The sequence below is a fragment of the Lissotriton vulgaris genome, chromosome 12 (genome assembly GCF_964263255.1).
Source record: "Lissotriton vulgaris chromosome 12, aLisVul1.2, whole genome shotgun sequence".
Classification (NCBI taxonomy): Eukaryota; Metazoa; Chordata; class Amphibia; order Caudata; family Salamandridae; genus Lissotriton; species Lissotriton vulgaris.
In genome coordinates this window covers 233971201-233988193 of record NC_141700.1, presented here as the reverse complement: position 1 = coordinate 233988193, position 16993 = coordinate 233971201, and the positions used below count along the sequence as shown (strand labels likewise).

Here is a 16993-nt window from a genome sequence, read left to right as displayed (position 1 = left end):
CCTCTAGTCACCCAACCAGCCACCCTTTGGCCCCCTCATCCATCAATCTACCCATCTTTGCATCAACCAGATATCCACCTATCCATTCTTCCATTCATCATTCCAGCCTGCCAACCATCCACCCATCATCCATCCACCAATGCTTTCACTCTTCCCCATATATGCATGCTTTTGTCCCTTCATACAGCCTTCAATCCATCCTTTCACCCTTCCATCTACCCATTTTTAGTCCCTCAATCCATCATTTCACCCTTCTTTTCTCTACCCTTTCCGTCAGTCCTTTTCCTTTCCTTCTTTTCACCCTTTATTCCTCCACTTTTCATGCCTTTCACAATTTCTTTCTTTAGAATGTGCAGCCCTCGGGGTAAAAGTGCTTTTACACAAATAACACAAAAGGCCTTATTCACACAGGCAGTGCGTAAAGTGGAACTCTTTTATATGCTCTTACATGCTTGTGTGAATTAGCTCCAAAACATTTAAAACATTCAAATAAAATGGAGAAATTCATAGATTTGTCATATCTAGTAAATATAAATCTATAGGACTATGCCTTATTTTCACTTTTACTCCTAGGGACTAATAATGGTGTGCGGTATTTGCATTATTTCCTTTTGCGTAATTACGTGGAAAATTGCCGAAATTATGCATAATATGTCAAATGTAAATCTGTGAATGCGTCTTTGGGTCAATTTTTGGAGCTTGAATGTATTTAAATAATGCACTGTGAACAACAGCCCCTCGTGTTCTGTTGGTCACATGCCTTTGCAGTAAATTTTTACTATGAATATCATTTTTTGCCACGAATGGCGCGTAATTATGTGTAGGGGAATAATTGCGTAATTGTTGGAATTTTGCGCATCAAGCTTAATGAAAAAGTCACAAAACTAAGCAAATTGCACTGGTGTAATTTAACTTTCGCCCAGGCCCACCCCACTGAGGAGTTGGACATTTAGGGGCGATTCACAAAGACATGTAGGCAGCAGTGGTCCGTGCAGGTAAGCGTGGTTAAGCCGGGATGTCGAGAGACCACGGAATATGATGTATTTATTTATTTATTTAATATCCCCTATATGATTTATTTATTTAATTTTCTCTATTCTGTCGTCTGTCGAATCCCACGCCCCACTCCATCGCACTCACCTGCTGCATGCACGAGTACGCAAAAGAATGATCGCATAGTACACCCCCCATTCCTTACACATGATTTGTGAATCAGCCCCTAGTTCTTGCTCAGAGCCCGGTCCTTCATTACGGGAAGCTGCCAAGTTCCGAGAGCCGGGGTGACACCCCGTGAGTCATCAGCTTGTGTACAGAGCGCGCGCAATCAGCTGCGCGAGCTTCGGAGAGCGCGAGCTGCCATCAGAAGGCCATTAGATTCCAACGGCCTTCACCTGACACAAATTACAACGCCGAGAGATGGCACAGGGTATGACGAGCCCCTCCAGAGGGATGATGTCAATGGAGTCAACCTATGAATTAATAATGTTTTACAGCGTAAAGTCCTCCGTGCGTGTTGTTTTTTTACCATCCATTTATTAGACATTTAAATTGCCTGGACTCAAAGGGAGTCTGAATCAGCTGTCAGTTGATGAAAGGACGCAGACCATTAATTATCTTACCTTTTTCCTGTGCGATCACCTGTACGATGTAGATTTCCTCTCCCTTCTCGCGATCCAGCACGTGCCGAAGCTGGATCTCTCCAGAATGTTCGTCTATGGAAAGCCACTGCTTCGAGTCGTTTTTCAGAGAGTAGCTAAAAAACAGGAAACCCCGACAGGTGAACATAAAATAGAGTGCTTAATGTGTGCTTGTGGTTGCAGGTGGTAGACTAGTGGGATAATTTCAAGGGACCAAGATGTATTATGTTGATACAGAGCAATAGAAACAATTGCAGAAACGGGAGGAAGAGGAGGGAGAGAAAGAGAAGAAAACGTCGACAAACTGAGAAAGGAGAGATAAAAAAGAAACTGCAAGTTGTAAAGAAGGCCATTTGAAGTGCAGGGGAGTCGCTTCAACTGGTACAGCATGTGCAGTAGCACCGGGGCCCAGGGGCCTAAGGTGCCCAACGAACCCTGATTTTTGCTGTATTTCACAACTCAAACAGTGGCTTGGGGGAGTCGGGGCCCTTTCCGTTCCTGCACTAGGGCCCATGATACACTGTCTCCCTCCTGGAATGGGGTCGAAGATTAGACAACCTTTCTCTGTGGTAACACCAGCATTTGCAGCGCTGGTGGCGAAATCCTAAGAAAATACTATGGCTCCCGAACTTAAGGTTTCTTTCAAATTAAGTAACCGTAGGAGCTCTTTCATATTCGCAAGGCCCACGTATGAACTTATGAGTTAATAGTTTTGGTGGTGGGGGTGATGGATAGCTAGACATCTTACTCAACTAATATTGGTGTGTAATAACAGTAGTGCATGGGTCGAGATTGTAAATACAGACTATTATCATCCCATTCCTTCCGTATTACACAAAGGCTTCATATACATACACTTTTGTAACTATTCTTAAAATGTATATTCTTGTGGAGAAGGGAAAAGTTGGTAACGTTTTAATTGCCTTACTCATTGCAAAAACATACATGGCCTCTCCCAAGCTATCTATCTTGGTTATGCTATGGTGTATTAGCATGCTGAAGGCTTGCTCTTGTATTGCTTTCAAGAAGCTATCAAAGCTTCCGATTGTAGCTACCTACTGAAGGTTTTCAATTAGGCACTATGCGTCACTGCGAACGCCTTCTGATGTTGCGGTTGTTGGATGGTGTCATAGGTTGATCCAAGAGAAAAGCAGGGGAAGAGATTATGTGGCCGAGGGTCAGAGTTTCTGGCTTTAAAACTTAGGGACCAGGGTTAAGTCCTGGCCTCAGCTCCACATCCTGTGATTTCGGGCAAATCACTTCGTTTCCCTAGCCAAAAACAAATGTGCAGTGTAATCTGGTACTCAAGTAAAGCTCTCTACTGTTCTTGGGCCACGTTTCCCCTTTATAGAACTGTGAAAAAATGATGGGCTGTGAGGCCCTGGTTTTGATGACAGCACAATGTTGGGGGTGTTCATTGGAGTTGAAGGCCTGGTCTTTCATACAGTTCTGAATTTGCATGCAATATTTATATGTTACCAATTCTGGAGGAAAAGTATATTTTGTGCCTGTAAAGAGTCCATGTCACAGAATGTTTTGTTGCATCCAAGACAAATGTAGATCTAGTGGAAAAAGACTGAAGTACTGTTCTTTGGGAACAACGCCGCTCCATAGAACGACACCTGGTGGCTTGCCAAACTCGGACCCACAGTGACAGATCACACCTGCAACCTCAGCATCATCCTGGACATCAAACTCACTAGGAAATGCTAGTTCAACACTGTCTATTTTGTTTGCTTCCACACCCTTCACCTGCTCCAAAAGATCTTCAAATGGCTCCCCATAAACATCAAGAAAACCGTCACGTAGGCTCTAGTTACCAGCCCTCTGAACTACAGCAACACTCTCCACAGAGGAATCACCATCAAACTTGTGAAGAGACTCCAGAATATTCAGAACGCAGCTGCTAGACTATCCTTGACTTCCCTAAACGTACCAACATCACCCCTCACTTCACTGACTCTATACATAAAAGATGCCACTTCTAGATGCTTGCACACACCTACAAGGCCCTCCACAACATCGGACCAGCATACCTCAATCACCGTTTGAACTTCCACCAACCCCCCAGACACCTGTTCCGCTTCCCTCACAAAGAATCCCTAAGCAGCTACAGTGTAGGCCGTTCCTTCTCCTACTCTGCCGCAAAGCCCTGGAGTGACAGCCCCCTCCAACTCTGAACAGCATCCTCCCCTACAGGAATTCAGAAAGAGACTCAAGAATTGGCTTATTTACTGAGCCCATCAGGAACGCAGTGCTTAGATACCCTCTCGGGTGATTAGTTGTGCTTTAAAAATCCGAGGTGATTGATTAATTGAGAAGAAAACCTGGTAAGGTCAATGCCCCAGTTTTTATTGAAACTAGAGATGTGACATTTATCTACAGATTCCAAACATCATGGGGCATATTACCAAGCAATAGCGATAAATATCGCTATTGCTTGGTTAGAGACAAAAATTTACCGCTGAGCTGCGGCGATTTTTACCGTAAATAAACCTTGGTATTACCAAGGTTTATCGCAAATGCGATAAAAATCGCCGCAATGCATGAATATCGCTGAAAAGTCAGCGATATTCATGCATTACCGAGCTAATGCTCTTAGCCAAGTTATCCACCTCCCATTGGATAACATGGCTAAGAACTGCTCAGGGCAGGTGTTAGCTTTTGAAGATATTCGCGCTTAGCGCGAATATCTCCCAAAGTTGGTAATAGGAGATAGCGATGTTAGCGACTGTTTTCAGTCGCTAACATCTTGGCACGCCCACTTTGCATATCATTAGTGATAAATATCACTGACATGCAAAGTGGGGCCCAAGATGGTCGCTATCTCCTACTAGCTGTCGGTAACTGGTGTTAGTGACAGCTAGGTAATAGGGAGATAATTTTATCTCCGCTTTCTTGGCTTTTAAAGCCAAAAAAGCGGAGATAAACCCCCTTGATAATATGCCCCACGTTTCTAGGCTATGGCTCTCATTTAACAAATCTAACACTTCCAAGTATGAGTTGTAAAAGGAAATGAAAGGAAAGAATTGGATACATTTTGGTCCATGTTCATAGGGTGATCTCTCAACACTAAGACAATCATTTAGATTATAGTGGAAGTGGGACATCCTTCCTTAAATGCTGATGCCCTGTCTGCAAACTTGTGGTTCCTCACCAAATTTAGAGGACAGGAACCACAGTGTTTCTACTTTCTTTGACCTCATGACCCATCGCCACTGGGCCAGTATGTGACATTGACGGTCACCCTGCTCTATTTAGGGAGGTAGAAGGCCTGCAATTTGGTCAATGGTGCACGCAGTCAGGTGAACAATCAGTGGTTCTCAATCACTAGAAGAAATCTCCCTGCACATCAAGGCCATTGAATGTTTCTTCTCAGAAACATTGGGGGATGTTTCAGAAAAAGAAAAGCAAATGCCGAGCATGCTGAAAAAAACATGACAACCTCCTATGCATTAGCAATGGCAAAAAGTGCACCCGCCATCAGAGGATGGATTTTTGTCCCGGAGATCCCCTCCAGGAAAGTGTGGTTCTATAATATGGCAGACTGCTCTCCACCGTGGAGGACAGAGACTACACTCATCTGGACAGTAGGTAGGCTACCCACCAAATGCCAAATGATCCCCATGCCTCACATATGCTAGTATTAAGGAGATGTAGATAGCCCAAGATTATAGCAAACAGCATACAAAAGGCACATACAAGCATAGTGCACATCATTGTCAACATGGAGACTCAAGTATGCCATCCCTTGTAGAAGTATTCTCTCCATGAAGAGGCCAAGAATTAAACAGGTGCTGATATCCAACTTCTTCCTCTATTTCAATTGCGATAGTGTCATTATCGATAGTAAAGATTAAGATCTTTTTTTAAGATTTAGGAGCTAATAAGTCCAGCTGCTAGTATGGCGGAAAAAAAACCTTTGCCATACTAGTAGCTTCTCCACCTCTGCTTCCTTCAACTTTTCCTGCCATGATTTTGAGTTTACAACTTTGAGGTTGATGCAGGCTGGTCGATTCCACTTCCTATGAGTAAGTACTATACAATGCCCTTGGTCATGATACACTGCCAGTACCAAATTAGTCTAGAGTGTTCTAATGAAGATCACAGTGTTACTGAAAGGCGGAAATATGGGTGAGTACCCCATTGTAGAGTATGGGAACAGCGACGGCTTTGGGGGTCTAAAATGAGAAATGAGAAAAGTCATATTTTCTCCTGCAGAGTTGTGCGGCTTATGGGAGACAGCAGGAATAATACATGGTCTTGACTTCCGGAATTGTTGCACTACATTGGCTAAGCAGGTAATGGTATTGGTGTGTTATCTACTGGAAAGCAGTGAATTCTAATACCCCACACCAATTTCAGATTTTGATGCATCATCCACAAAGTGGTTGCCTCAAGCAGTCCACAATATATGGCAATGAGGATCAAGCTATGTGGACTATGTGGACTATGTAACATTCACAGCAGCAACCTCAACAGGACTGAGATAAAAACATGCAGGAATGAGAAGAGAAGACACACTGCCTCTTCTTGCTATGCTGCTTGAATCCGTAACTCCTGCCAAGTCCAGATCCGGGAAGATCCTGCTTCTCAGGAAGGACCAAATGTCCCTCTTGGAGCTAAAGCTCATCCACATGTAAGACTGCAGATGATGGACCCCAACTGGTAATTACCCTTATCTTCTCTGCAGCCTCCACCGTACCCTCTCTTCTGCTCGTCTCCTCTCTACATCCAGCTTTTAAAGTAATCTGATATTTTGTTGAAAGGTTTATGCTATATGAAGCATCATAAATGCATACATATATGTGAAGACATGCATGTATGTTCTCTACATCTTTGCAGTAGCAGAAACCGAATAAAGAAGATGGCCTAAGAGGTTGCTCATCTGTGAAACCACTACCAATCCGCACATCAGTTATTTCATCAGTCTCGCTATTGACTTTGCATGGGGAGTCTTTCTGAAAAGATAATCGTGTGTATTTATGAGAAAAACAATGGATGCAAAATCAATGGGGAGCAAGTGTGACAAAAGCCATTTTGACACGTGATATTAAGATGGTCTGGAGGGAGTGGAATCAGAATAGTGAGACCTGCCCGTCCGGATCTATTACAAATGACTTACTGTACAGGATGGGTCATATCTTTCCCCGCAAGTGATGAGTTTCGGATGTGGAAAAGCTGAACATGGTATGCACTTGCATGCAACACGCTTGTGAGTTACCAACACAATACAGCTTCAGAGCAAACATGTGAAAAAGCTATGCAAGCAACACACAAGTACAAAGTGCTTCCTGGTACTGGCACCAACTAACACTGGTGAGAGAAGAATGGGCATACGCAAAGGTCACTCAAGATACTCTGTGAACTAAGTGAAGGTCAATAACCGGTCACTATGCAAAACTTTGCCCTCATCATAAAAACTTTTTACATCCCTATGAAAATGAGCACTTTCCCCAGTTTTGACAGTAAAAGGCAGTTATGTTCCATGTATGCCTCAAACCTACATGACCTTAGTTCCTCATGTTAGAACTTCAGCGTATTACGTGCGTTTTATATTTAGCGTATGCTCAGTAATATCTGAAAGCGTGCTTAGCAGTAGGTCTTGATCTGGCATTTCGACAATTTTAAAATAAATACATGACAACTACTACAACCAATGAACAAATCAGTCTATGGAGATGTGTTTACTAATATGATGGCTGGATTCATCTTCATATCGGGCACCTCTACCACGTGACTAATGACACCTGATCTTTTAAAATATTTTGAAGTTAGTGAATTCACCGCATGTGTTCACACATCTAATTATGTTGACTATCTATGCTCTCATTGTGGCTATTTATGATATAATGAATGCAAGGGTCGATGTATATATTTCTGTGTGGTTTTAAGATTTTTTATAATCAAATAAAGCTGGCTTTGACTTGACTATCTACGTGGGTAAGAGGTGTTTGCCGAATCATGTGAAGTGTGGGTGCTGCTGGCAACACATGGCAACAGACAATTGGAAGAACTAAACAGCCGTACAAGTCAACCTCAGCACATTGCAAAACCTGAAAGATTCGGCCTGGATCACATGAAGTGAGCACTGCAAGTGCCTATTTAAAACAAGGTCGTTGCACAGTTTTAGGCTGACTAGTGTCTCAAATAGTTGAAGAGTTGGAGCAGAGCTATTTGCCTACTTAGAGGGTGGTCAATTGTTGCCTGTCACAGACACTTTAAAGGCAAGTGCTGCTTCTTGCTGGAAACATAACATGTGTTGACTTCGCTAAAGAAGAAAACAAGTTACCTACCTGTAACTTTGGTTCCTCAGTATTGGTAACTTTCATAGATTCCCATGCTTTTGTATCATTCCCCGTCGTCGGAATGGGAGTCTCGGTAACAAAAATATCATAGCAGTAGGTACAAAAGAGAAAGAAAAAGGCCTAGGCCTCATTCCCTTTTGTAGCATATCACCCTCTTTTTGTAAAAGAGACCAAACTCTAGGCGTCAGCCAATCAGACGTGCCTCACCCCTTAGAACCCTCCAGAAGGAACCTCAGAGCCTCAGATTTTCGTAGCCGTTGTATATCCGACACCATATCTGCTAAAGGCTGAGCTTTCCTTGGGGAGGTGGGTGGGCGCATGGGAATCTATGAAAGTTACCAATACTGGGGAACCAAAGTTACAGGTAAGTAATTTGTTTTCTTGCCCCAGTATTGGAACTTTCATAGATTCCCATGCTTTTGTATCAGAATAGCAAGCAGTTAGACACCACAAATACATTTTGTTTAATAATACATTGCAACAGTCAATACGATACAAGAAATACAACTGTGCAATAAGCATGGGCGAATTTTGCAAATCTCGCGTTCGCGAATTTTGCGGATTTGCGAACTCGCAATTCGCAAAATCCGTGAATTCTCGCGAATTTGCGGATTTTTTTTTTGTGTTCGCGCGGGTTTCTGCCAGTTCACGAGGGTTTTGTACAATTTCGCAAACGCGAACTTACCTGTCGGGTCGCAAGTTTTGCGAACTTGTTGTTTCTACGTGTCCAGCCTGTTTGGGACACTCTTCTTCATCACTGCCACTCTCTGTCACCACTGCCACTCTCTGACTACTCATGCCACCCTCTGGCCCACCCATGCCACCCTCTGTTTCATGACAGCACCCTCTGGTTGTCCAGTCAGTGTACATTATTGTGGCAAAGCAAAGCACACCTTCCCTGCCTCAAGTGACCTGAATTAATTTGGGGCTGATTAATGTGTCACAGAATATTTTTTTAGCTGCCACCTGCTTCCTTAGTGCTTCCTGATTAGTGATCTTTTGCACTTGCTAAGTGCTTTCATTGTTGCAAAATTAGTTACAACACCTGCCCTGCCCCAACTGACAATAATGAATTAGGGGCTGATTAATGGATTTGAACTTCCAGCCTGGCTCCTGCTTGTCTCCCTTAGCTGTAATTCAGGACCTTTGTGGCATATGTGTAACTATTCTGAGGTTCAGAGCAGGGTCACATAATAGTTGCAAGTAGGCAACTGAACTCTGGAGGGGCCCCTCAGGAAGCACTACAGGAAATGGCTACTAATGATGAGCCTGAACTTTTGAACCTGGTAAGTAGTTTCAGTTTTGCTAAGATCGTATTTCTGCAATTTAGCGCTTATTCGCGGGGCGCGAAGTTGTACTGGGAAGCCCCGAACTCACGCGAACAGTGCGAGCAAGCCATAAAATCCGCTGCTCGCGGATTTCCGGATTTTGCGGGAGATTCGCGAATCTCGCGGATTGCGAATTTACCGAAAATCCGCAAAATCCGCGAGCGAAACTGATTTTCCGCCCATACTTACTGTGCAATCAACAGAAGGTGGGATAGAAGGGAAAAGCTCACCAATCACTGGAAGAGGTTCCTCAGGACAGCGTGGCCCACAGCCGCATTGTCTTGCTGTAAAGACTCCAAGCAGTAATGCTTAGTAAAGATGTGCACGCTGCTCCAGGTAGCAGCCCTGCAAATGTCTTTAATTTGCACCCCCGCAAAGAGGGCCGTTGAAGATGCCACTGATCTTGTCGAATGAGCACGAATCCTGCCAGCCAGAGGTTTCCCTGCTGCAGCGTGGCAATGAAGAATGGCACCTGTGATCTATCTTGCGATCCCCTGTTTAGACAGTGGAAGACCTTTGCCTGGACCACCAAAGGCAACCAACAACTGTGAAGATCTCCTAAACCCCTTAGTGCGATCCAAGTAGAATTTTAAGGACCGTTGCACATCCAGAGTGTGAAGTGTTTTCTCCGCCGGAGTAACTGGGTTAGGAAAAAACGTTTTCAGAATCACCGGCTCGTTTAAGTGAAAGTCCGATGGTACTTTGGGAATGAACTTTGGGTTCAATCTCAAGATTACAGTGTTTCTTTTGAATTGTAGGAATGGCTCCTGGGTGGTGAGGGCCTGTAACTCTCCAACTCTCCTAGCTGATGTGAGGGCCAAGAGGAGAGCTAACTTCCAAGATAGGAACTTCAAATCAGAGCGATGAATCGGCTCAAATGGAGCTTTCATGAGCTGAGAAAGGACTAAATTTAAATGCCAAGTCGGTGGCGGAGGCCTCACTGGTGGGTAGATTCTGAACAAGCCTTTAAGAAATTGCTTGATTATCCTAGACAACCATAATTAAGGTCCAGATCCCGACCTCCTGTACCTCGAAATGGCCGCTAAATGAACCTTAATTGATGAATGGGCCAGATTTGATTTAGCCAGTGACAACAGATAAGGCAGAAGTTGATGAGGCTTTGAAGTAAAAGTGTCTATCTTCTCCTTCCTACACCAAACACAAAACCTTTTCCATTTCAATCTGTAAGTTTTGTTTGTAGAAGGGGCTCTTGCCTGGGAGAGAACGTCTTTGATCTCACTGGAAAGGGGAAGATTCATGAACTCTCGCTGCTCAGGAGCCATGCTGTCAGGTGTAACGACTGTGGATCTAGATGCCAAACTTGTCCTTCGGACATTGTGAGAAGATCCGGAATATCCTCCAGCGGCAACGGAGGAACTAGCAACATCAGATGGAGTTCTGTGTACCAGAATTGTCTCGGCCATGCCGGGGCTACCAAGATCATTCTGCATGGCTCGATTTTCATCTTCCTGATGAGGGGCGGGATCAGGGGAATGGGAGGAAAAGCGTAAACAAATGTCCTCGACAAGGCTATCGAAAGGGCATTCCCTAACGACCCCCGGTGGTGACATCTTCTGGCGTAAGACCGGCATTTCTTGTTGGTCGGTGTGGCAAAGAGATCTACTTCCGGTCTGCCCCATTTGCTGAAGAGCTGTTCCAGAACCTGCTGGTTTAATTCCCACTCATGGCTTACTGAAGATGACCTGCTCAGCTTGTCTGCGTCTTCGTTCAGCACTCCTGGTAAGTGCTCTGCTTTCAGTGAGATTTTGTGATGAATTGCCCATTCCCAGATCTGCTGCGCTTCCTGCGATAATAGAAGAGATCTGGTTCCTCCCTCTTTGTTCACATAATGCATGGCCGTGGTGTTGTCCGTCCTGATCAGCACTCGTGAACCTTGAAGTCGCGGAAGGAAAGCTTGCAGAGCTAGCCTGATCGCTCTTAGCTCCAAAAGGTTGATATGGAGCCTCTGCTCGCGAGGAGACCAATGGCCGCTGACATGCAGATCTTGCATCACTGCTCCCCAACCCTCCAATGATGCATCCGTCGTTACCATTTGAGGAGATAGGACGTTTGCGAAGGATAGACCTTGGGACAAGTTGTTTTGATGTGCCCACCATAATGCTGCTTCTTTCATCCTTGGAGTGACGGTCACTTTGTCCTCGAAGGATCCGTGAACTTGCTTCCATTGGAGGTCTAGCTGTTCCTGCAGAGACGCATCCGGAGCCTGCAGTGAGGAATTAGGGGAATACAAGATGGCATTACCCCCAGCAGAGATTTGTAGTGGCGTACTGAAAGACACCTTTTTCCTTGAAAGTTTCGAGCTAGTCTTTCCAGTTTCTCTCTCCTTTCCCGGGTCGGAAAAGCTTTTGAGAGCTTTGAATCCAAAACAGCCCCTAGGAACCGAGCCCTTCTGGAGGGAACCAGGGAGGACTTTTCTCTGTTCAGAGTGAGCCCCAGATTCTGAAACAAATTGGTGCAAGCCCGAACAGCGTCCTGCGCCGCTCCTTTGGACGGGGCCTTCAGTAACCAGTCGTCCAGGTAGGGGAAAACTTGGTAATGGTGTCTTCGCAGAAATGCTGCCACCGGCGCCAGCACCTTTGTGAAAATTCTTGGCGCAGAGCGAAGACCAAAGGGTAGAACCCAGAATTGAAAGTGGCTCTTGGCTACTGGGAATCGTAGAAACCTTCTGTGTGCTGGGTGGATTGGGACATAAAAGTACGCGTCCTCCAGATCGAGCGTGGCCATAAAATCCCCCGGGCTGATCATCCGTAATATGGCCTGAATGATACCATCCGGAAGGACAGGGAGATGAGATAAGTGTTTAGCTCCCTGATATCTAAAATGGGGCGCCATGTTTCCACCGTCTTTTTTACCAGGAAAAACCTGGAATAAAATCCTTGACTGTTTTGATTGGTGGGGACCGGCTCTATTTCTCCCTTCTGGAGCATCTGTTGAACTTGGAGCCTCAGGAGACGTAGCTTTTTTGATGGAATGACTTCCGTAAACTCCAAAGTATGTCCTCGTTTTATGATGTTGATCACCCAACGGTCCGATGTAATTTTTGACCAATTTCGAAGGTATTTGGTTACCCTGCCTCCAACTGATGATTTCCTGGAGGAGGGAACAGTAGGCAGAGCCAGGAGGCCGCTATTGGCGTTTGGACGTATCCCGTCCTCGGTGAGCCTGTTTGCCCTTGTTGTAGGGCCTAGAGTAATTTGAAGACTGGCCTTGTCTTTGTTGGTAAGACTGGCGGTTCTGCTGATAACCAGATCCATTAGAGGAATAGCGTTGTTGCTGGTAAGATCCCCTGTAACTATTTCCTCTGCCTCTTGAACCCCTAAAGGGGGACTTGCGGTACTGGAGAGTGCCCAAGTACTTGGCGGTCTCCGTGTCCTTCTTAATCTCTTGGAGAGTGTCATCTATTAGTTTACCAAATAACGCCTCTCCATCGAAGGGAAGATCCAGGACCTTGTTCTGTATTTCTGGTCGAAACCAGGTAGCCTTCAACCACCCCTGGCGACGTAGGACTGCCGCTCCAGCCAAAGTATGAAAAGCTGTTGTCGCGATGTCCATGGCACAGTCTATTATCTCCATGGAAGTTGCCTCCCCTTCCTGCAAGATTTTCTTTGCCTCCGCAGTGGATTCCGGATTAAGCTGTTCCAGGAACGGGGCTACATCACACCAGAGCTGGTGGTCGTATCTCCCCAATATTGCCAGAGCGTTGGCAGCTCGCACTAAAAGGCTAGCCATTGACGAGAACCGTTTGCCAGCGTTATCCAGTCTCCGTCCTTCCTTATCTGGAGGAGCCGTCAATGGAGCAGAGGGATTTCGTGATTTCCTCTGTGCCGCCTGCGAAATGACTGAATCTGGTTTAGGGTGGCCCGTTAAGGCAGCTGGTTCCGTCATCCGGTGCTTTGTACTTTTTATCCAGACGCGGTAGCACAGACACCACCGTCGCTGGATTCTTCATCGCCTTAACGCCTTCCTCCCATAAATAGTCAACAATTGGTATAGACCTTGTCGTTTTTCGGTGAGTTTCTTTAAAATCGTAAAGAAAACAATCTGTTGTCTGCGCAGGCATTGCCAACTTGAATCTTCCTGCTGCCCTCTCCATCAACTGGTGAAAACCCCCTATGTCTGCAGGAGGGGAATCCACCGGCTCCGCAACTGGAGATGCCGGGTCCGGGATGACGTAGACATTATATTCATCAGTGTAATGGTCTGACTCTTGATCCTCATCCAAGGATTCCTTGTCATCCTGGTTATCTGCCGGCCTCGAAGAAGCTTGTGGAACTGAAGGCTGCGGCTGAGGGGATGCTTGAACCGGTATCACCGGAATAGCCATAGAGGCAGGATCCGTAGGTGTCGCTGGACGTTGAACTGGTCCAGCTGCCTTGGATTTGTAGTCCTGCAACATCTTATGGAGGTCCTGCAGGAATGAAGTTGGTACTGAAACCATCTCCTGCTCTGTAAATCCCTGCGAGTGAGCCCCTTGACGATACTCTTCTTCGCCTTGGTCATATGCCCCCTCTGAATCTGTGTCCTGACACTTGACCATAAGTTGGGATGGACTATTGGCATATTCAAAAAAGTCCTGGCCATCCTCATCTGACTCCCACTGTTCAAACAGTAAAGTTGGAGGTAAAGGAGTCACTCTCCCTGGAGACGTCACCTCTGGCGTTATCCTTGTAAGTGAGACTGTCACTCTTCTCTCCGTAGCAATTATCGTCGACGGCTCCGGCGACGATGGTACTACTCTCGTCGATGAGATTGGCGTGGTTGATGTCGTCGACGATGAAACCGCAGTCGAGCCTGCCGTCGTCGTCGTCAAAGTCGTCGTCGTCGTCGCGCTTGTCGACGAGACTGCCGTCGTCGAAATCGTCAACGACGTCATCGTCGTCACCTTCGTCGACGGTGATGTCTTCCTCGTCGACGATGTCATTGTACCCGTCGACGAAGCCTTCGTCGACGATGTCGTCGGCATACCTCCCGTCGACGTTGAAGAGTGTTCCGTCGACGCTTTCTTCCTCGACGACGATATCTTCGTCGACGACTCTCCCGTCGACTAGCCCGTCGACGGGACCAATTTCAATTCCGGCTTCATTTTCTTCGTCGACGGGACCCCCGTCGACGACGTCTTCGTCGTAGAGGATTTAGAACTCCTCTCTGAAGATTGTGAAGAGGGTTTTTTGAAGGCTGGGTCTGTCTTCTCACCCTTAAAAGCCATAGCTGGTCCTGCCTTCTCCTCTACACCAAGGTGAGGAGATTTTTCTGGACTTAGGCTCTTAGACTCTCTGGGGGTCTTTTTAGAAGCCTTAGAGGGGTGTTCTATAGAGGAAGATGGAGAACCTCTACCCCTTTTAACTGACCTTTTTGAGGAAACAGCTGAAGAAGACTCCTCACTATCACTAGAATATCCATGCTTCCTTTCCTTTTGCCTCTGCAGCCAGGTTAACAGTCTACCAGCACGATCTCGGAGTGTCTTGGTAGAAAGCGTGCAGCAAATCTTGCAGTCTTCTGCCTTATTATGATCTGGGTACAAGCAGTAGATGCAGTCCTTGTGTTTGTCTTCAACAAACAACCTTTTCCTGCCACAGTTCGAACAGGGCTTGAAAAGGGGCTTCTTCTCCTTGTCATCCATTCTGAAGTCAAATTGAAGAGATCCTGAAGAAATTCAGAAGAGAAAAAACTGTAAAAATCCTTTTTAACCCTTTCCATGCTCATGACGAGCTCAGCTCGTCGTGATGCACGGTTGAGCTGTGCTGATGACGAGCTGAGCTCATCATGAATAGTAGGAATGATGAAAAGTTAGCATAGGAGGGGAAAACACCTAGCAGCCAAGGTGTTAAAGAGTTGAAAAGAGCAGAGCTCAATGGAGACTCCCTAGCACAACGTGCAGTAGAAAATATAAGGCTCTGAGGTTCCTTCTGGAGGGTTCTAAGGGGTGAGGCACGTCTGATTGGCTGACGCCTAGAGTTTGGTCTCTTTTACAAAAAGAGGGTGATATGCTACAAAAGGGAATGAGGCCTAGGCCTTTTTCTTTCTCTTTTGTACCTTCTGCTATGATATTTTTGTTACCGAGACTCCCATTCCGACGACGGGGAATGATACAAAACCATGGGAATCTATGAAAATTCCAATACTGGGGCAAAAACAACAGTACCTGTTGGGAAGAGAAGTTGGCCTAATGGCAGTCGACCTCAAATCTGGAGAACCGGGTTTGAGTCTCGGCAAGGACGCACAACATCCTGTGATTCAGGGCAAATCAAGTAATCTCCCCGTGCCTAACAAAAATTAATGTGTTCTCATGTAACGCAACTGGTGCTCATGTAAAGCCCTCTGATATCCGACAACTTTGTGTCAAGTTTGCGCTATATAAAACTCCATAGAAATACATAAAAACTGAATGCAGCCCAATAACTTACACAAAGCAACCTAAAAACAAACAAAACAGGACACAACACACCAAAACAGTAAAACGAGAACACAACCTAACAACCACAATACAACACAACCTCACATTGCAATAATCTAGCCAAAAGACCTGGCAACATAAAAAAAGCATACACTATAGTTAGTATCACTGCCAAAAATGCCACACAACAAATATACACAAACATTCTTAACACACATTACGAACTGCTGAAACCTTCTTTCATAATACGTTTGTAAATGTTGTTTGCACAAAGCACTGCCTTAACTTACCATCATGGCCTTGAAATAACGTCACTTTTATTTGTGATCCAACCCTCTTTGTTTTTGTGCGCCCCCCTGAATATGGAATCAACAATGTCTCTGGGACAGAATACTGAGGACAGAATATCGAACATAAAATATAGACAGGTAAGTCTAGATTTTCTATACCTAACTCCACATATAGGTCACTCAATGGTACATATATATTCAAGGCACATTTATATGTGGAGTTAGGAATAGTTAGTGGTGTAGCAAGGAGGGGCAGCATAGGTTTTGGGGGAAGTGGTCTCCCTTTCCCCCACTCCCCCGCTCTTTCCTGCGGCATCGCCAGCAGCCCCACCCCTCCACCCCTGTCTTCCATACAGGGACCACCACGGGCAGCAACTAGTCTAGCTATGCCACTGGGTATAGTAAATCCATTCTTCCCTAGGTGCAATTCCCTTTCGATGTTTTGCCCCTCAATATTCAGTCCTTGATGTTAGTACTAAACAGTATTGTTGCTGTGATATTCAGCAGTACAATCCTTTGAGGAAGAGGAGCGTCTGTTTTTGCATAAAATCCACCTGGACCAGATGCTATTGAGAATCACAAGTCACAAGCTCCATTGGAAAGGAACGGAAGTTTGCGGCCTTCGCTCCATGGCAATGGAACCTGTTGCCAGAGGATATTACCCATAAGCCCATAGCTAAGCTTAAAAAAAGTGGTCAAGACTGAGTCTACGTTTCTGCTCACGACGTGCTATCAGAGAGCATGCACTCTCACTTTGGTTGAGATAGGTGCCCAGAGACACTTACATTTGTAGAGCACAAAAAAAAATTCAAATTCAAAATAAAAAGAATGCTTTTGCAGTGCAAGTCTACTAGGAGTCTGTTTAAATACTTTTGAATTCTGAAACTGCATTTTGGAAGTGGGTGAGTGAGAAAATGGTCCCTCCAAACACTGACAATAAAGAAAAGCAGAAAAGAGGGTTTAACAGTCTCATTTCTTTCTATAGAAAACAATGAAAGTACAACAGACTCACTTT

The 16993-nt window shown here is 45.3% G+C and overlaps 1 protein-coding gene across 1 annotated transcript in view; it reads right to left on the bottom strand.

The window, feature by feature from the left end:
* CDH16 (cadherin 16) overlaps window positions 1-16993 on the bottom strand; it is a 777195-nt gene that overhangs the window by 292987 nt on the left and 467215 nt on the right. The window contains exon 14 of the mRNA XM_086947729.1: window positions 1620-1753. Coding sequence (XP_086803855.1) covers window positions 1620-1753 — 134 coding nt within the window. The remainder of the gene's footprint in view (window positions 1-1619; window positions 1754-16993) is intronic.